Source organism: Aegilops tauschii, chromosome 7 (assembly GCF_002575655.3).
Source record: "Aegilops tauschii subsp. strangulata cultivar AL8/78 chromosome 7, Aet v6.0, whole genome shotgun sequence".
Classification (NCBI taxonomy): domain Eukaryota; kingdom Viridiplantae; phylum Streptophyta; class Magnoliopsida; order Poales; family Poaceae; genus Aegilops; species Aegilops tauschii.
Genome location: NC_053041.3, coordinates 616,340,288 through 616,360,817, shown reverse-complemented (window position 1 = coordinate 616,360,817; position 20,530 = coordinate 616,340,288). Strand labels below are relative to the sequence as shown.

The window sequence follows — 20,530 nt, the reverse complement described above, 5'->3', positions numbered from 1 at the left end:
TCGGGGCATCACCAACCATGCTTTGGACATCACTGTACCGGTCTGCTTGAACAAGCTGCGGCAGGCTAACTTGATCTCCATACATGCCAATCTTCTTCTCCTTGTCTGTCACTTTGGATTGATTCAGCTCACTATACACAGCTGAGGTGACATGGATATTAAGATAAACATTCTCATCAGCTGCATAACGATTATATAATAGTTTCCACAACGACCGAGCAAGCCTCGCATCCACAACAATGGCATGCACCTCCAGCCAAATGGCTTCGTTCTGGTTAATGCACGGCCGATGAAAGCTAGTTCCAGCTCGCGTATCTATGCATAACAATTTCAAACGGAAGCTATCAGTATTCCTGCCCTAAATTATTGCGCGAAGGTGCTCACATCCTAGCAGAAATAATCGCTTCAGCATTGGAACTTCTAACACCATAGTACTGAAATCAAGTGTCCTAATTGCAGTTCCAGAGAGGTCAAGCTCAACAAGGTTGGGCAACCCACGAACGAACATATGTGCCAACTGTGAGCAACCTTTGAGGGAAATATTAGAGACACTAGCCCCCTCCTTAGTTGCTGGGGTTGACGGGCGTTCTTGTTTGGGAGGTAGCTCAACAATTGGTGCCCGGCGGAAAGCTGGCCCACATCCATCAAAGCTAAAGGACTTCAGCGACTGGGGTAGCCCATCAGGCACAAGGACATTTTTAAGATCATTGCATCCATCCAAAATAAGCACTTGAAGGCTACTTGCCTTAGACAGGCTGTTTGGTAGAATTTCCATCTCATTGTTGCCTGACAGGTCAAGTATTTCCAGCTTTGCCTTGTCCATTAACGAGTTGCTTGCATCTGTTGAAATATCTGGTCCACGTGTAGGCTTGATTACCCTGAGCCTTTGAAGATTCAGTAGTCGGCCTTGTAAGCAAGTTGTGTACTGCCAACACCAGACCCCCTCTATGCTTAGCTCCATGAGGTTATCCATGAGATCCATCTTTGCCGGTGATAAGATTTCATTCCAATGGGTGTAACGTAGGTCCAATACCCACAAACTATGCAGACAAACCCACTCAGTATGATCCTCTCCTTCCCCTGTTTTGTCATCTGTACAGTGGTCTAGTCCAAGGAATCTTAGATTATGGCATTTTAGGAAAGGAGGTGATGCAAAACTGAAGGCACAACAACGGAGAGTCAGTGCACCAAGGTTGCTGGAATGTTCAAACAAACCATTTGGTAACATTGTTGGCTGATCGGACATTACAAACTCCAAGAAGAATGATGATGTCTCAGCAGGTAAAGTTTTCATACCAAGCATTTCTCTATCCTTCGATGTGACTGAAATCCAACGGTATGGTCCTTCTTCATACACATCATCTTCTTTCACTGTGAGGAAAGGAAGCTTGAAATGTTGCTTGAACATTGTGAGCACATTATCATCACACTTCCAGGTTATTTCTCGGTGCAATGCAGCACTTGTGTCCAATGTTATATCTTTTGCTAGTATTCCATCACATATCCAATAATTGGAAGCAATATCAACCCAATTAGAATTATTCTTGGAAACACTACATTGCAGGAATAATTTGTACAAGCAACAATTGACAGCCATTGTTTGATCGACTCCCTGGATGCATGGATTGCAAGCAACTATGATGTCAGCCTCTTTACACAGTAGTGCATACAACTGTCCAGCTGCTAGATACTTCATCCTATCATAAACCAAAAGATGAGTGTACCTCAGTTCGTGTAGTGTTTCATATGGTTTGCATTCTTTGATTGTCAACATCCTCCTTCTGTAGGTCCATATCATCACATTGTCACCAAAACTTGTAATCGGAGGAACACCAAAGTTGACTAGGTCAACAATCTCGTTGTCACTACCATTATGAAAAATCAACACAAATCTGCTGTATTTCAGAATATTGTGGATCTCTCTTGACACACTTGTTATCTCATTCCTAGAGCTTTCATCAACTCCATCAAAATCATCCTCTTCATCCTGCTTATCCATAACAGCCATTATTGAGCTTTCCAGCTCCAGTTCCTCTGCGATTGCCCTCTGCAATCCTCTTCTATTTTTCCAATCAGAACAATCTATATGGATTATCTTATCAAAGCATAGTTCTGGAGTGGTTCTCCTATATGGGAGCACTTCTGCTATGGATCTAAGGACAACAGACGCCCCCAGTCCATCCCAACCATGAAAATAGATGACCTTATAATCTGTCAACCCCTGAAGAATTCGGAATATCTCCTCTCTGCTACCGTCAACACTTCCGCCTGCGATAGACTGGATTAAAACCCCATAATTAAGTTAGACCATATTTGCTAGAAGCATCACTAATTCACGTGAACGCAAACTTTGGATAGACATGCATAAAAAACAGTCAGTAAATTATACACGACTCAGTACTTCGTCATATGGTTCATTATTGTCATATCACTGAAAGACTAGCATATTTCGTTCCCTTGTGTATATACCCAACGTCCTGACCCCCAGCCTTATCAAGAACACTCTAGCTAGCCATGTACCTAGTTATATTCTTGCATTTATTATTATATCCGTTCTCCATGCAGTGAGATCACACGATTTATACATCACATGCCCAACTAAGATAAAAGGTTGATGTCTAAAACACACACACATGGAACCATGAAAATCTCAGCAGAATTAGATTAAGGAGAACGATTAAATATTTCATGAACATAAATTGAACAAGAGTATTACCCATGTAAGAGTAGAAGTCATGATGAAATTCACTATCAAGATCAAGAAAGAGATGCAGCGGCTGATGAATCAGTCAAACCCATCGGATTAAGTAGCGTCAACGCTGCCTGTATGCACAGCAACGGCAGCATGTTAGAAATTTCAGTGAATTTCAGCACGACTTGACAGCAGACAGCAACCGACAAAGAAAGCTTGGAGATCCCGCCATGTGCGTACCTTGACAGCAGACAGGAGCAGCTTGATAGTTAGAAATTTGATTTCAGCTATTTGACTGTTGTGATATAAGCTTCAAGTACTGCAGATCAGAGCAGAGGTTGCGCCATACTATGCAGGAAGATAGATATTGTCTGCAGGTAGCCTTGTCGGTTTGGTATGAGAATCAACCCTTCCTTTTCAAACCGGAGAAGGCACAATTCCTTGCGTGTTTTCTGCATACTGGATGGGTCCCTTTTCTTTTCACCAAAGCTTGCAGTAATGATGATGTTTGGAAATCCGGATGTGCCCCAGTGATTCTCTACATATGTACCCAGTAGGTAAAGCACCAACAAAGCAAACAGTCATTGATCTCCGAACATGTACCTCTATTCCAGTGAGGTAGCCAGAATATCTGTACGCCCGGAGCCATCTTCGTTGCTACAGTCTCCGAAGCTTTTCCCTTCCACGCCCCAGGCCACAGAGCCCTCTCTTCCACCCCAAAACTGAATACGTAGTTGTCGTGTTGGAGACTGTTGCCAAAGCCTGCGAGTATGGATGGTCTCGTAATTTTCTCCCCACAGAAAGAGTGAAGTCATACCATACTCCAATTTTTCTCCAATCAGATATCAGTCTAGTTCTTCACATAAAAAGAAGAAAAGTTAATCAGTACATCTGGATCTGACATGAACTTACTGGCCAAAAGCTACGAAACCACAATAACAATCAATCAAAGGCATACAAATCACAAAATTTGGAGAATTAAAGAGTTGAAATTATCAGTGAAATTCTTCAGAAATTGCACATATTCCACATATTATGTCAGAAAAGAGAAAACTGACGACACACATAACATGTTTAAATGTTCAGAGGTTCCACGAGACCATCGTCGCCAGGCTATTAACACACGCATCCTTTATCAAGAATGAAACACAACATTACGCCATCCACAAATGCAGTCGATATGGCATTTCTTTGCAGAAAGCAATCCAGGTTAGAACTGGAACTCTGGAAGTACAAGGAACTAATCCTGTCGAAACTGAAACTATCATCATCAAGATCATCAAGGAAACTGAAACTATCATCATCAAGATCATCAAGGAAGCACAAGGTCTCCCGCTTAGGCGCCAAGATCACCGATACTCGCAGGCCATCGGATAGATCGACACGGAACAGCCTTTCGAGAAAAGGGGCATTCTCGATGACGAGTTCCTCCTTGGTGAGAGGAGGCGGGCGACGATCTCGCCCAGGACGCCGTCGGGGAGCTGGCTGACGCGGTCACCGACGCCCCCTTCGTCTTCATCCGCTCCGGGGTGTCTCCCGCCGCCAGCTTCCTCTTCCTCGAGCCGGAAGCCCCCCTCCGTCTACCTGGCCGGCGCCCCTTCGTCGCCGGCCGCCGCGGCTAGGGCCTGGCCGCCGATGTAGCGGTGGCCATTCGCGACGGTTACGATTCGGCGGCCCAGGCCCATGATGGACGCGGGCTTGGTTGACCGGGCCAGTCCAGGTGTGGCCCGCTTCGACGGCCCATGTGACGTGAACTTGTGTGAATTTCCCCGTACGCTATCCGCTCAGCTCGGCTCTCTATCTAATCCCCATCGGCTCACTCTCGGAAGCAGAGGAAGAAGACGCACCCAACAAGAACCGCGCGAGAGAGGAAGCCAAGCCATGGCCATGTCGCTCTCCCTCGCGCGCCTGGCCCTGCCGCCGGTCCTCCAGGCCCTCCCGGGCAGGAGGCCGGCCCACTCCGCCCTCGCCTTCCCGGCCAACTCATTCTTCGGCGCGCCGCTGGCCGTGGCCGCCGCCGGCGCCGCCGCGCTGTCCCCGGCGGCCCCGCTCCCGCGCCCCCTCGCCGTCGTCGCCGCCGGGAAGGGGTACAAGATGAAGACGCACAAGGTTTCCTCCTCGCCTTCTTCTCTGGGTTCCTTATCGTGGAATGCGTTTGCCGCCCTGGGCGTTTCTTGATTTCCTCTGCTCCGGTCTGTGTGTGTGCGCGCGTGCAGGCGTCGGCGAAGCGGTTCAGGGTGACGGGCACCGGGAAGATCGTGCGGCGCTGCGCCGGGAAGCAGCATCTGCTCAGCAAGAAGAACGCCAAGCGCAGGAAGAGGCTCTCCAAGATGGTAACTACATGCTTCCCATTTTGTTCAGCTAATGGTAGTTCAGTTGTGAGAAATTGATGTGAATTCAGTACTGCCCAAACTAACACGGCCAGACAGTTTGGTTGGTGTGATGTTCCGATTGCTCTGCAATTCAACCGTGATTGACAGGGCTTCATTTTAGCTGTGCCTTCCTTGCGCCACGCAGGTTCGGCCAAAGTATAACCGGTTGAATCTGTCTCTTTCCTAGTTTTAACAATGTGCATAGTGTAGGATGTTTGGCATTCAGAAGCTCCCGCTTGTTTTCATTGTGACTGGTTCTCCATATGTAATTTCAACTCACTCCACACTTCATGAACCATAACTGATGCTAATATCAGGTCGTTGCCGAGAAGAATGTGCCATTCCTTTCATCTGTATTTGTGCTAATTTACTGCAAACTGCTAAATGTTGAATAGTGACTTATATGCACTGCTGAAAGTATTATTTGGTCCCTTGAGAACAGAGACATATTCCAACAGATTAGCAACCATGAGCTTTGGTGTAATAACAAAAACACAGGTGTCTGGAAACTTAAGCCACTGGGATAGTAACAGTAATTTGCTCTGAGATGTTCCATTTTTGGTGTAGCTTCTTTAGAGCTGCATAGTAGTACTATGACTCGATGACAGCTTCACTAGATCTGTGAAACTTGCCACTTTGTGCCGCGGCGCCAATTTTGCATGCCTCTGAGACTGCTATCTTCCGCTGCAGGTCCAAGTTAACAAGAGCGACTACAGCAACGTGATGGGTGCGCTGCCCTACCTCAAAGTGAACAAGAAAGCAGGCTGAGATCTACCAGGTCTCCGTAAAATGACTGCCACTGAGTTTCTGTTCACCCACTTGTAATTTTGTGCATCTTTATCTGTATGCCTTTTTTTTCTCTTAAAGACATACCAATGCCAGACCTCACATTCCAAGCAACCATAAACTACTATTCAAATGGGTAGTCCAGTGATGTTCCACAACGCAGATGCACTCACTTGGTTGAGATGTGTGCATGGAAGACTCGATTCACTGACCGATTGGTTGTGCCAAGACTCGATTCACATACAGATAGGTTGTGCCAAGATTATGACACCAGAAACAAGACACCCTTTCTTGAGGAACTTCAGGTTCTTTGAGTAGTCATTGCACACAAATTATCTCTGTTGTAACATTGCCAGGGCTTCATACCGAACCTCCGAGTTGGACCTAGACATTGTTGCTTGCTACCAAGCCCCCCTCTGACCGTTTGTCAGCTGAACAACCTGCCCAATTGGCATAAAAAAAGCAGTTAACCAAGGAAGATGGAGACTTTCTGAATGTGAGACCAAGGTCAACCGACCCTTTTATGTATCTCAGGATCCAGTGAGCTACAATAGGTGCATGTAAATAGTGGCAAATTTTGTTAACCAAAGACGCAAGATCCGGCCTTGTAAAAATTAAGTACTTTATAATCCTCCAACAACACTTCTATACTTGCTTAAGTCTTCGGCATTCGAAGGTTCTCCTTCACGGGTAGAAAGTGGAGTTGGAATAGATTCCAATTATTCATATTGACTCTTACGAGTAATTCAAGTGCATTATTTAGGTCAGAAGTTGCTCATCATCTCGCCTCCTTACCTCAACGCCAAAAGAGTTGCAAATATACCCCAAAACTTTAAGGACAAAGTTAAAACTGAGATCGTCTAGAAGTGTTGTGACAGCATGAACCCGTTACAATTATGTCGTCAAATATACCATCACAAAAAAAATACAAAACAATTCAAAAAATCCATTTTTTTGCATGGTAGATAATTTGGTGCGTGGGGTGCGCTTCAAATTTCAGATCATTTGGACATATGAATAGCTCTCAGCAAAAAAACACAAATTCGGTCAGAACAATACATGAACAGTAAACATTTTTACAGACCCCAAATTTGCATTTTTTGCCGAGAGCTACTCATATGTCCAAATGATCTGAAATTTGGAGCGCGCCTCATGCTCCAAATTATCTACCATGCAAAAAAGAATTAGAATTTTTTGAATTTTCTAGTATTTTTTTGAATTTTTTTATTCAACATGGGTGCAGATGAGCTTGGGCACCGAATCGCCGCTCTCGTGCACATGCCCTTATTATTAAAGACAAATAGGGGTGTGTTAATTTTTGAAGCAATAAAGCAAACATAGTGTGATGTTTAGGTGTTTTCATCTTTTTTTCTCCGGTGAAGAGTGGATTTTATTGTCTCAAAATGAAGTATCAAGAGTATACAAACACAACGAGCACACATCCGACCACTGCATGACTAGCATGCACACAACCAATATCAACATACACACACAGAGTCACGCCGGCAAAAAGCATAGTCATACAAGAGCGAAGCTATTCCTAGACAAAGGGAAAAACTCCAAAGCCATCAAAACACCCAGTACAACAATGACCATCTTTTCACATCACAAGGACACCATGAAAGCTTCTCTAGCAGCAACACCTTCAAGAAGGCAACGACAGTCAACCACCATCAGTCGTTGAATCCAACCGTCGAAGGTCTAACATTGGGTTTTCACCCTGAAGATCAAGTCCAGACAAATTCGAACAATGACTTTGAAAGGTAAAAACAGAAAACTCCGCCACCGTTAGGTATTCCCAATTAAGGTCACACCTAGGGTATTCACCTCAGAGCTCGAGACAGGTACTCGAGAAGCACCACCAAATTGAAGCCATCATGTGTTGTGGCCACTACTTTCCGCGATTTGAGTAGCGTCATGTGTAGTATGGTCTTGACGTGAGATGCCACACATGTGAGAAATCATACCCGCACAAGAAGGCAGTAAAGAGTTGATCACCAACAAAGGCTCTAAATGATGAATGTCGCCATCGCACATGCGAAGAAGATTGACGAGGGAGGAAGGCCACATGCACCTCCAAAATCCCAATTTGGGACGTTCAAGCAGTCCCAACTATCCTCACAATCCTCTGTTGTTACCTGTGGTGGCATAATTGATCAGCAAAACATACTCGTCGTTATCGCAAGATCTCAAGGACCTTCCTGCTCACTGTAACAACCTCCTAACAACGCATGACCATAGTGCTATCTGCGTGCTCGAGCAGAAGACCGCCTCATTGGGACGCAAAAGACCGTTGCTATCGTTCGTGTACCGGAATTTATTGATGCCAAAGACTCCCCGTGCCTCAGAACTCATCTGACTTGAGGGAATAGATGTGTGCTCACACTGGAGTTAGCTGGTGTCCGCCTGGAGATGGACACAGGTATGGAGCTTGGCGTGGTGAAGATTGGCTATACCTCGTTGGACTATGTGTCATGGGTGGAACAATATGCCTTGGACTAAGAGCGGATTGGACGACTGCAGCCCAAAATTTCTGCGCCATGTACATGGTTGTTTCCCCATTTTGAGCATTTCATTCTTTAATTTCTCCTCTGATTTGATCTTATACCTACCATGTGTCCTACTTACTAGACATGCTGTCTCCATTAGAAGAGCTAGCATTGTTGTCAGTCATTTGGTTAGTACGAACATGATCATGCCCATTATCAACATAGTTGAGGAGTGTGGGATGTCTTGGTGACGGGTAGCTCATGTATATGAGTGGAGGGTCTCAATGGGAAAATATATGCAACCAGATGAGATATTTGGAACTTACACCTTTTTGTTGAGAGTTGCAGCCAAGAAAAAGAGCATCGATTAGAGTGGTAATAAAGCTTCCGTGAGTACATGTGGCCAACAAACACAACCAAGACTCTAAGTGATGTATAATATGGATGACTAGAGAAGAAACACTCAATGAGTGTTGGACCCCAAACATCACTGAATACTTGTTCCAATGGTGAAGTAGATACATCAGCAGGCTAGGAATAGGGAAATTGATAAATCTTCGCTTGTTTGCAAGCATCACATGTCGAATTAAAATGAGAATCATGAGAACATGGATGCTCATTATTATTATGAATTTTTTGAACAACTGAAAAGATAGATTTCCTATATGATGGTGCCATCTTAGTTTTATGGCCTTAAGAAAAGGTAGATTATTGGGTTAAGGAAATACTTCCTTGCCTATCGGGTCCTTCCAAAAGCTTTCTAGACTCTTATAGATGATGCAAGTTAGCACCCTAGGATCGCTTTATTGGCGATGGTGGATAGGACTTGAAGAGGTAGACCCCACCTTCACATTTACCATAAAGAAATGCATGATTGCCCATAGGAAGTATATGAGCATAAGCTAGACTTTTCTTGCCTTAGGTGCATGTAAAATATTTAGAAGTATGTTTCCAACCTACGACTTTAGTTGTTCTGGCTCTTGAGGAAGACGACTATGGAGCTGAGGACGTGTGGGGGGGGGGGGGGGGGGCAGAATCAATTCCAAAGATCAGTGCCAAATTCATGAATGGCGAACCATGTTGTTAGGAGTATTAATTATGATACTACTAATATTACTACTTTCCATACCTCCTCCATTTGTTGTGTGTGCCTTGTCATAGTCGATATACTTGTCCCAAACATTTAACTTGTCAAGCCTACCGGTTATGTGATCGGTTGCGTTAGGTTCTATGTACCAATCCATGTTGTACGCAATTGTATCCAAACGAACACGTTGCCCTCCAATAACCTAGTTATCACAAAAGTGATGCCAAAACTCACGCAATATGCCCAACTTTGAGGCAAACTTGGCACATCGTCAGTTGTCCTCCTTGATCGCCGTAGCAACCAGCACCTCTTTTTCTTATGGTGTTGGTGTTGCTATCGCTTCAGCGCTTTTCATCATGATGACCACAACTTTATATTGTGACCGCCCTAACCAGCAGAACCTATTGATGATTGGAACCACTACATTGTCGGATCCTAGAAGAATCTCTTGTGGGTGTCAAAGCTATGGAGCTGGGCATAAAAATTATAGAGGGTGAACAGACTGGTGAGCAAAATTACGAACATCGAGGAAATTGATACGCAAAATTCATGAACCTTGTATCTGGGGCATATATATAGTAGACAACATGTAGGAAGCGGTTATACAAGGATCTTGCTGATGAAGCTCGCAACGACGAAGACACATGATATACCCGAGTTTAGGGCCCCAAGTGGAAGGCCTTACTTCCTGTGTAGATCTGTTATTATTATACATGAATGGGTTACAAGAGTATTTGGTGGCTAAATTATCTATATGCATTGGGCTATAAAACTTGAATCAAGGGTTCGGACATGCCAAGCGCCTCCGCACGAAGCATCGGAAGTCATCCCTTTGCCAAATAGAAAGCGGCCAATGAACAAGCCAGCCATGCCCCATGACACCGGCAAGGATGGCAATGGGTAGGCTATGGGGCTGGTAGAGCAATACCATACCCATACCTGTGTAGTCAATGGGTATAAAATTCTACCCATACCCGTACCCATGGATATGAAAATTTACCCGTACCTATACCTGACAGGTACCCATACCCATTGGGTATAATAGTACACAAGTAATTCATAATTTACATTCATCGATAGCACATTTGACAAAAAAAACATTTGACGGAGATGAGGGGATTTCGTGTGATGATGTGAGGCTTAATTATGGGAGTAGTTCGCTTGCCTAGCTCCTTTGACGCTACCGACCATTGCGCATATGTTGGAGCTCCATGAGTAAGGTCCACATGTCAGTATAAATGGGTACGGTATGGGTATATCCACGGGTACAAGGCTATACCCTTACCCTACCCATGACTTAGCGGGTAGGGTATGGGTACTACCCATGGATATAAAATTGTGCCCATACCCTGCCCATGTGGGTATGGTATCCGCGGGTATCTGTAGCCATGGATAAAATTGCCATCCTTAGACGTCGGGAAGCCGGATAGGGCGCTAGATGGCCAGAGCCCATGACGACAAGGGTCCAGGTAGGCCTAGCGCCTCCGCATCAGGGTATGCCAAGTCCTTCCGCATCCGGGCTTGACAATCCCCTCCGTATCGGGGTGGCCAAAGCCGCTCCGCATCCAGGAAGGTGAAGACCCTTTGTGTCCGGGCAGGCAAACCCCCACGCGTACGGGCAGGACCAACGGTTGAAACGAGTGACAAATGTGGATGAACAAATGTAGTCCATGTCGGTGTCACATGGACAATAATGGGCATGGAGCATGTATTATATAGCATTGATGATCACAAGTTTAACCTCACATTTAAATTTGCCAAGTGATGATGTCCACTCCTGCTTACTCTTAGAACACCCATATTTAGGATCTTTTTGAAGCGCCTCGTCAAAATAGTATTCCAACATTGTGTACAATAGTTCTCCATGATGTAGGCAACACATTATAGATGATTTGCACGCTTACTCATGTGTTATAAATCTCATTTGGTTGTATTTAGTAACCGTTTGGGTTTTGTTTGCAAAAATTGAATCCAACATAGATGTTGATAAAAGATGTGAAATTTGTCAAATGGTCTTATCATGGGCGTATTACCGAGGTGAAAAAGTGTCGCAATCGATATACACAGAACATGCTAATATTATGATAGCCATAGTTGATAAACATCACCGTTAGTTTGATGGTCGTTTGTTGCGTGATGTACGACCTCTTGGCATCTGCCTCCTCACCTTCCTTCAAAGACCAAACACCGCTAGATGGAGGATGGACGGCTCTTGCTATGTGTGCCTCGTGACATAAGTTTCGATGCCCTCAAGAAGGAACATAGATTAGTTTCCCCCTCTCTTCTCACTTCCGCCACTCCTATCAGAACCGACACTTCATTTCTACTTTCATTTTCACATCCTCTTTCCAGTTATGCTACTAGACGGTGCTTCAAGCGACTCTCTGTGAATCCCAATCCGCTTCATGGATCACAACAAGACCATCGATGGCATTGACAAGGCAAAGGAATTATGCTTCTATTGTTTGCTAGTATTTCATTACCCCGAGAATCAAACACCCAACCACCTAAAACATATTCTTGTAGAAGAAGGCACACGATGACTACTGTTACTTGCAAGAGTGAACATTTACTAGCTTCATGTCATTATTCATGAAATAGTTGAGGGAAATGTTGTCCTCAGCTCACATTATTCATGCAAGTGAATGTTTTTTTTATGAAATACAAACATATGATATTTCAAATTCTATTAATATAATTTATGGGATGTGGTAGTACTTCCTATCATTGTGGAGAAGTACTCATGAAAACCTGACCAATGGAGATGAAATAAGTTAATGTGTCAGCCAACAATTGGAGATGAAAGAAGTCGAGGTTCCATACAATGAGGGGTTCAAAGGAAAGCGCCACTCCACAAATAGAGATGAAACGAGCCAGCATACTGCATGATAAATGTAGATAAAATTATTCAAAGTAACACATGACAAATGAATATGAAAGGATTTAATGCACTATGCGACAAATATATGTCGTTAGAATCAAAAGGTTTGGATTTGGAGGGTCAGATCGCCACCAATTGAATTATAAATAGAAAGACCTCAAGACACAACGTAAGCTCATTGCTTCAAATGAAGTCCAATAGGATGCGGTGATCTTCCATAATCCATCTTTGGCATCTCTTTTTAGGGAAAAAACAGAGAAGATGAGGATTCACCCAATGGAAATGGAAAATCCGTACTTTTAACATTACATATCTTTTTGTGTGGTGCATCGACTCCTTTTTGTAACAAAATATTACCCGTAGGTGGTATGCATTGGCATATTACTTTATTCTTATCAGAAAGATTTAAGAGATCATCTCTCAATCTGTAGTATCTCATATTCAAGATTTTGACAATGCACAACCTCGAGGCATTCCAAAAAAGCGAGTACCTTCACCGCTTCATGCAATATAGGATATCAACCCCTTGATGTCTTTTCTAAAATAAAAAAATCATATGTTAGCTCAGGAAACTCAGGTCTATTGCCCCCTTTGGAAAGTACATGGAGGGGAGTATCTAGTATGAAATTCACCAAGCAGTGCATTTAACAGTAATTCTTGTAGATCAGAGACTTTCTTTCTGGCAGTGAACTTAATTGGTGCCACTAGGTATCCCTGCATATAAATCGTTCGGTGCCAATCTGACCTTTCGAATATGAACTTTTTGGTTCTTAAGGCAAATATTTGTCACCTATCGCGATGACACATTTCATCTCCATTTGTCATGTGTCATTTTGAATCCTTTCATCTCCATTTTTCACTTTCACTTGGTATGTTGACTCCTATCATCTCTCTTTGTACCATGGTGCATTGACTCCTTTCATTTCCTTTGTCGTGTGGCACATTAACTCTTTCATCTGTTGGAACTTGCCCATGGATAGATCACATCAAATCACAACGAACACATGCACACAAAAACTTTTAGCCAAGTCCCTTGTCATGCCCTTCGTTTCTCTCTTTATTTTTTCTCCTTTTCTCCCCATTACAAAAGCTCACACATGCCTCATGTATACATGGAGAAACTGACCTAAGATTGACAGACCTACATGGACTCCTAACTAGACTATTACTAGAACCCTATACGATTACCACATGGACCAACTCTGCCTTGGACTCCTACTAAACTCAAACTATGACACGACAATACTACCTCCAGCCGTACTATTGCTAACTAGAATTCCTAGAACTAACACATGGCATGCAAGCTAGCTCCAACACGTCCTAGTAGACTGCTCCCTCTATCCCATAATATAAGAGTGTTTTTGACACTTCACTAGTGTAAAAAACGCTCTTATACTATGGGATGGAGGGAGTACCTAGTAAACCACGTACAAACTATAACTTCCCAAACAGACAAGATTATCTAACATCATCTCCAATTGCTATGTGGTACATTGATTCCTTCCATTATCATTTTTTAGGTTTTGTTAGCATTTTCCACAACAACATTAAGCATCACCACACCTCTTAAATAAAGTTATAGGGTTTGAGATATCATATGATTGTATCTGATAACATAACCATGCAATTGCATGATGTTTGAACATGTTGTGATGATGGCCTAGGCGTTCATAAACCCTATTCTTGGCTGCACATAAGTTTAAGTTAGGCATCACTGACTTGCACAATTGAGGTAAATAATTATTTTCTACAACCAAAACTAAATAATTTCCTTTATGTTATAGGGTGATAGGCACAAAATATTAGGATAAGACATTAGTGTAAGCAACTTCTATCACTCGACATTAGAATTGGAAAAGTTAAGCATTCATACTTGGATCATGAAGACCAAGGTTCTCTTCACTCGGTTTCTACTTCTCACACTTTTGCAATGAGCATTAAATGCAGGGAAAAATATGTATATGCCTTTATAGAAAATTTAATGTATCCATTCACCCTAAGGCGTGTCTGATCATTTGGTCCTAAAGACCATGTCATAGACAGGGGCACACATTTTTACCTTGAAATGTTGTTTCGGGAAAAGATGCAAACACCACATTGATAATATATAGAACAAAAAATGGTTACATCAGAAATAACACAACCGAACATTTTTTGATCTCAAAAGATAGTAGAGACTTAAAAAAAGCCAGAGTAGAATAGAAGCCCCAACACGACTGTACTTCTAACTACAATAATTCAGATAGTTTCATGGTACAGTGTGCAAGAACAAATGAATGACCAATTAAAAAGTGCCCAACACACAAGAGAAAACGATCTCGCGTGTAGGCTGGGTTAACCAACATAAGTGTCACTACCCATCCATGACAGCATCCTCTCTAATGAAATCCTACAGTGAGAAAGAAAGCTTGATTTAAATACACCTGTTCAGTTCAAAATTTCATATGCATAGACAAGATACATGTCAATGAGAAAAGTTATTACTTCATTGAGAAGACTGGAAATACCACCCGATGACAAGGCATTGATGCCATTCAGTTGACCACTAAGCGCTTGTTGATCCATTGTTCCTTCTTGCACATGGAGAATGCCAGATGCATCACCGACATCATGCATCTGGGTCAATGCGACGAAACCATTTGTCTGATGGTTGGAAAGTGCAGAACTAGTTCTTTCGTAGTTAACCATATCAGTCTCTGCCACTGAAGTTCTTCCTATACCCGGTGCAGACTTGCCATTTAACATCATTCCAACCGAGCCAGTGTCGCTTGCTATGTTGAACGACGCCATCTGCTCACTTAAGCCTGCCACTAATGTAGTGATGGGGTCGCTGTAAACGAACTGAGGTAGTGCCATTGGAACACTGTTGTTTGCATTCAACATCCCTATAGAGCTTGGATTGCTAGGCATGTTGAATGGAACTATATGCTCATTGAAGCCAGAAAATCTTCTCATATTGGGTATCTATGGAACCAAATAAGTCATGCACATACTGCTTTGGGTGTTTGTATGCTGGCCTAAGTGACTTGCTGCCCCGTAATTGTTGGGACTCCAGGAGGCGATGCCACCTGAGGATACAACCCACCTTTCATGTTCATGGTTATGCATAAAACTCTCTGGAGTGTTCATGAAAGAGTTCCATCTTACACATGCATCACCAAGTGGATTTGGGTTGACTCTTTTCAAGTACAATTTATACTTCTGCAATAACAATATAGAAAAAATAAACATGTACATGAGATGCATGCTCATGGGAAATAGTAATGGTGGACATATGGGAACAAAAATAAATGAAAGTGTTGCATGGGAAAAAAAAGTATGAGGCATGCATTATATAAGATAAGCCTCATATGTTCAAGGACAAAAATGATTACAATTACACACATTGTCATGCTAGGTGCATTACTAAACCTTTGACTGATATGTTCCCCCAAAAAATAAGAGCTCGCACTTATATATGACAAAATATTAGACTATGACTAAATGGAACACAAACATGTGAGAAATGAAGAACAAGGGTCGAAAATAAACCTGTAGATGACTCGATACATTTTGTCTAGTGAGGTAATCCACATTCATCAGCTCCAGAATCCTTTTTGGAGTAGCCCCTATAGTAATGTAATCAAAAATTTGTTAATGGAAAATCCCAAATAACAACAAGTGTCGTGTCATTTAATAAGGACATAATGTGTGTCTTACTATAAAGGCCGATCTGGTTGATAACATCCATAAACTTTGTGTGCAGCTCAATTGTCCATCCCACTCTTGGCTTCTTTTGGGTAGTGGATGCATGTGTGCTCTCTTTGTTCTCGTCAGTATTAGCTCCATCATTGCTCTGGGCAACAGTCCCAAGCTGTGCTCTCTGATCGTCATCATCATCCCCGCTGATGTGGCTTATTGCTTCTGTATTTCTCCTGCTTTCAACATGCTGCCATATGTTTTTTAGCTCGTTTGTATGCACTGGCTTCACCAAATAGTCACACGCCCCATGATTTATCCCCTTCATCACAGCCTTCTTGTCGCAATCTGCAGATAGCACTGCATGCCATATGACCTGACTTAGCTTTGGAGTTTGGAGTTTAGTACTTCACAAAAATCTATGAACTGGACATAAAGTTTCATACTAGTGCTTATAGACAGAAACAGAATTCAATATTTTCCAAATGCGTCGAGCAAGTGGGAAAGCAAACATGTTTTACACATGATTTTCAAATTATCATGACAATGATATAATTTGTGTTCCAATGCAAATTAAATGGAAAAACATTCACACATTGAATTAATAGTATAAAACATAAATAATGGATAAAAAATAACCATGACACAATGCCTAAACCATCATAACACCATGTTCTAACTAGGTAAATCATATCATCACGTTTAAGTGCTGGTGAACCTGAAGATCGGTTACTATTATTGGTGGTTTACCATGTTTCTCTAGCGCACTAGATAAAAGTGATTGGTGCCTGCATTGTTCTAAGCATGTTTAGCAGTCATGCACATAGCAACGCCATTATCTGTAGTATTTTTTGTTACAATTTAGGATAATAAGTATTATTGGTTGCACTCTCCACCAAAAATAATGTGACTACAAATTAGTGTCCTAGTTCAAAGTCAACAAAGCTGCAGGATTGTAGATATTATACATGGTTAACCTACTCAACGTAGTATGTGCTTAAAAGTGGCACTCCTACTTTATATGGTTTTCTCAGGAGTAAGTAGTTTTAACTAACAATCCCAAGCAGATTATAGATGGGTAATATTTCAACAACGTAGATACAACATACGTAGTTTCCTAATTGTATTACTCATGCCACCCTAGCAAACAGGTGTGGTGCAATTCTATGCTCTGTGTGATTGCAAGGACTAGACATTTAATATTAGTTTAGAAAACAACTAAATATGATTTGGTCATATCACAAAATATAAATATATTATAGCTTTGGTTCTTATGACTATATTTTTACAATTGAGAGCGTACAAAATTAAATTGTGTCCATCAATGCACCCACATCGAACACATAAATAGTGGGTCTACATTGCATAGGAGTGACACATACTCACACTAAGCTATATTACCATATAATTGATAGTATTGAACTCTAAAATTCAGGCATTGTGTATCGAAGTTCTAAAACAAATTTATATTGAATCTAGACGACATGTTTTAATGCAATTGGGACATCAATTGATCGAAAATAGAACCGGTTCCTATAAAAAAAACATCTTGTTGCCTACTTATAATTATATATGGTACACATGACAATCAACACAATTATTTAAGTCAATAATTAATTGGATCTCATAACCCACATGCTACCCTGTCCACTTCCATTCCCCTGCCCCCACTAGCCATTCGATCGATGGATGAACGGTTAGGTAGGATCCCATTGGTTCGGGCAAGGAACCGATACCACTATGGATCATGCGATCCAGCACCCTCCTAATTAACTAATGTGTCGATTCACCTCTGCTCTACAACCCCACTGGCCATCCGATCGGACCGATGAACGGTTAGATGGGATCCCGTTGATTCGGGCTGAAAGGGGATCCCACTCTTTCCATTTTCTCATAGTTAAAAATAGGGTGAGTGTGGCGTGCATGTGTCTTGGTTTCCTAAAATCGTGCTGAATATATAGGATCTCACGTGTTGCCCAAAGGAATGAATATCCTCTCTCTGTATGTCCAAAATTCAGGAGTAGAAGTACGTTCTCAAAGAGAATTGTCAGCTCATACGCACAAAAATAAAACTAGGACTTAGAATTGAGCAGTGAGTGTACTGATGACGGGCAGATCCATCTCGAGGCGGATGAGCTCGAGGAGCTTGAAGCCGTCCATGTCCGGCATGCGCACGTCGGTGATGACCAGGTCGAACACCTCCTTCCCCGCCCTGAGCATCTTCAGCGCCGTCTTTGCATCCATCACCGTCGTTGCTGCATCGCAGAAAGCATTATTCACAAGGCACCGATTCTAATGGACTATGGCGAAGCGGAGGGATAAGATTCAAGTCTCAAGAGACTCACGGTGGTATTTGCACCCGCGCAAGAGGTCCTCCAGCACCTTGAGGCAGACGCTGTCGTCGTCCACGGCGAGGACGCGTAACCCCTCCGGGAACTTGTCCTCCGCCGCATCCTCCATCATCTGCCTTGGGTCCCCACCCATCGAGGCCATTGTTTTCCGAATTCCTTCTCACCTGGCAAATCAAACACCATCAAGAAAACAAGGGAACTAACCAACACAAACCCCACAGTCATCTAACAACACAACCTCCGATCTTACAATGGCTTCCTCGCCGCACGGCAGAACAGAACAAGGTGGATTTCAGAGGAGCTTTGTGCGAAGGGCTGGAGGATGCAGGGCGGGTATTTATAGGGGGAGAGCGGTCGAGGGAAGGAGTGGAAGCCGTCTGGTCCAGAGGTGAAAGGCGCTAATTTCTACTCCTTAATTTCTGAATCTCCAGTATTAATTTTGAGTGTGTCAATGTTCGTGTTTGCTTGTACCGTCCGCCCATGAGAGGAAAGCAAACCACGGGCAGTGTTGCTGTTTTTTGCTTTTGTTCTTTTCTCAACAAATGTTGGAGCACGAAGATATGATTTGAATTGCAAAAAGGAGAGGCTCCTGCTTTGTTCAGTTGCCTGGCCATGAAGAGTGCCTTTTTAATTCCTTTGACCGGAAACGGAGAGCGTGTTCATCGTCTCAACGCCCACATCCCTACCTACCTTTGCAGGGCACTTGACAATGTGTGAGGCCTAAATTCATATTCATTTTTTAACACAGTACAATCGAAGTCGCTCACACACACAAATATACACTCAGCCCTAGGAACGCACACATGTACCTCCTACCCCTATGAGCACCTCCGAGAGACTGAGACGACACATCATCTTGAGATTGATGAGAAAATACGAGCACCAATGCCAAGTCTGGGACTTGAACTCTGGTGGCCAGGGGATACCACTGTCCTCCTGACCATCCAATCACAAGTTGGTTCGCTCCAAAACTCATATTCTTGTGCATAGGTTACCTCTCCTTTTTCCACTTTTCTTTTGTGGGTAAAAACTTTTATTACTCAAATATCATGGTCATTACAATCTACATGAGCTAGCTCTAAAGAAGCTGAAGGTTCTGAACCAATCCAGGTTATAGTTCTTCCTTCAACCCTTGCAAATTAACTTAGCTAGACTATCACTAACCTTATTTGAGTGCGGTTAACAAGAGTAATACAAGTTCTACGACGGCTCATCAAGTGCCTAATCTTTCTTACAATGGAAGAGTATAAAGATCTGTCAATCCCATGCGACTGAATCAGCTTCACAGCAACCAAGGAGTCAATCTCCACAATAATTGGCAATTCACTTCTCTGAATTGAAAATGGGAGTCCTCCCATACACGCGCAGAGTTCCGCTTCCAATGCTTCTCCACATGAAAACAATGCCCTACAGGCCGAAAAAATGATAGCACACTAGTAGAAAAAGAGGCTTCCATACGCCCCCATTAGTCCCTAAAATAATCGAACCGCGACAAAAGGGGTCTTTAGTCGCGGTTCGGGAGGAGACCCGCGACCAACTATCTGGGCCCAGCGCGCTCGGTCGACATCTGGCGGACGGGAGGGGCTTTAGTCCCGGTTGGCCTGGCCAACCGGGACTAAAGGTCCTCAGGCTGGCCCGAAGGCCTTTAGTCGCGGTTGGCCAGGCCAACCGGGACTAAAGGCCCATCCCTATATATAGGACTCAGCTCACTTCACTTAGCCACAATTCAGAAGGGGGGTGGTGGGTTTGCTTTTGGTTCCTCCTATGCACACAAGGTGTTCGATGAAATGCCCGAGAGCATGAAACAAACATGATATGAAGTGTCCGAGCCACACTTGAGCTTTCTCATTTATTTTTCCTCCGCGATCGCGGTTAGCAACTTGAACCTTTCATGTGTCATTGATAAAATATGCATGTGTGTAGTTCATTGTTTAATTTGTATTATTTCTAGCTAGTTAGTTTAACAAATGCATGATGGTTAATTATATACTTTATATAATAATAATGCAGATGAATCGGCAATGGATGTACGGTCCCCGACTCTCCGGCGAGTTCACTACGGGTTTGAAAGATTTCCTCGTAGTGGCAAATGCGAACAAGCAGCGAGGTTTTATTATCTGTCCATGTGCTGTCTGTAAGAATCAGAAGGGTTACTCCTCCTCAAGAGACGTTCACATGCACCTGCTTCGGCACG

The 20,530-nt window shown here is 43.1% G+C and overlaps 3 protein-coding genes across 3 annotated transcripts; 1 reads left to right on the top strand and 2 right to left on the bottom strand.

Annotated features, from left to right (window-relative positions):
• Nucleotides 1-343: 343 nt before the first annotated feature.
• Nucleotides 344-4,435, bottom strand: LOC109751936 (uncharacterized). Its single transcript, XM_045231077.2, has 3 exons — nucleotides 2,933-4,435; nucleotides 2,717-2,823; nucleotides 344-2,278 (listed from the first exon to the last, which is right to left on the bottom strand). Exons 2-3 carry the CDS (start codon nucleotides 2,735-2,737, stop codon nucleotides 359-361), a joined length of 1,941 nt encoding a protein of 646 aa, XP_045087012.1. The 5' UTR covers nucleotides 2,738-2,823; nucleotides 2,933-4,435; the 3' UTR covers nucleotides 344-358.
• Nucleotides 4,436-4,484: 49 nt separating this feature from the next.
• Nucleotides 4,485-5,989, top strand: LOC109751935 (large ribosomal subunit protein bL35c). The gene is made up of 3 exons (XM_020310800.3): nucleotides 4,485-4,801; nucleotides 4,909-5,025; nucleotides 5,755-5,989. The coding sequence occupies exons 1-3, from the start codon at nucleotides 4,574-4,576 to the stop codon at nucleotides 5,830-5,832; spliced, it is 423 nt and encodes a 140-aa protein (XP_020166389.1). The 5' UTR covers nucleotides 4,485-4,573; the 3' UTR covers nucleotides 5,833-5,989.
• An 8,386-nt stretch (nucleotides 5,990-14,375) lies between these two features.
• On the bottom strand, nucleotides 14,376-18,616 carry LOC109751928 (two-component response regulator ORR24-like). Its single transcript, XM_040396933.3, has 6 exons — nucleotides 18,331-18,616; nucleotides 18,088-18,240; nucleotides 16,007-16,345; nucleotides 15,839-15,915; nucleotides 14,792-15,508; nucleotides 14,376-14,696 (listed from the first exon to the last, which is right to left on the bottom strand). The coding sequence occupies exons 1-5, from the start codon at nucleotides 18,476-18,478 to the stop codon at nucleotides 15,272-15,274; spliced, it is 954 nt and encodes a 317-aa protein (XP_040252867.1). The 5' UTR covers nucleotides 18,479-18,616; the 3' UTR covers nucleotides 14,376-14,696; nucleotides 14,792-15,271.
• Nucleotides 18,617-20,530: the final 1,914 nt, after the last annotated feature.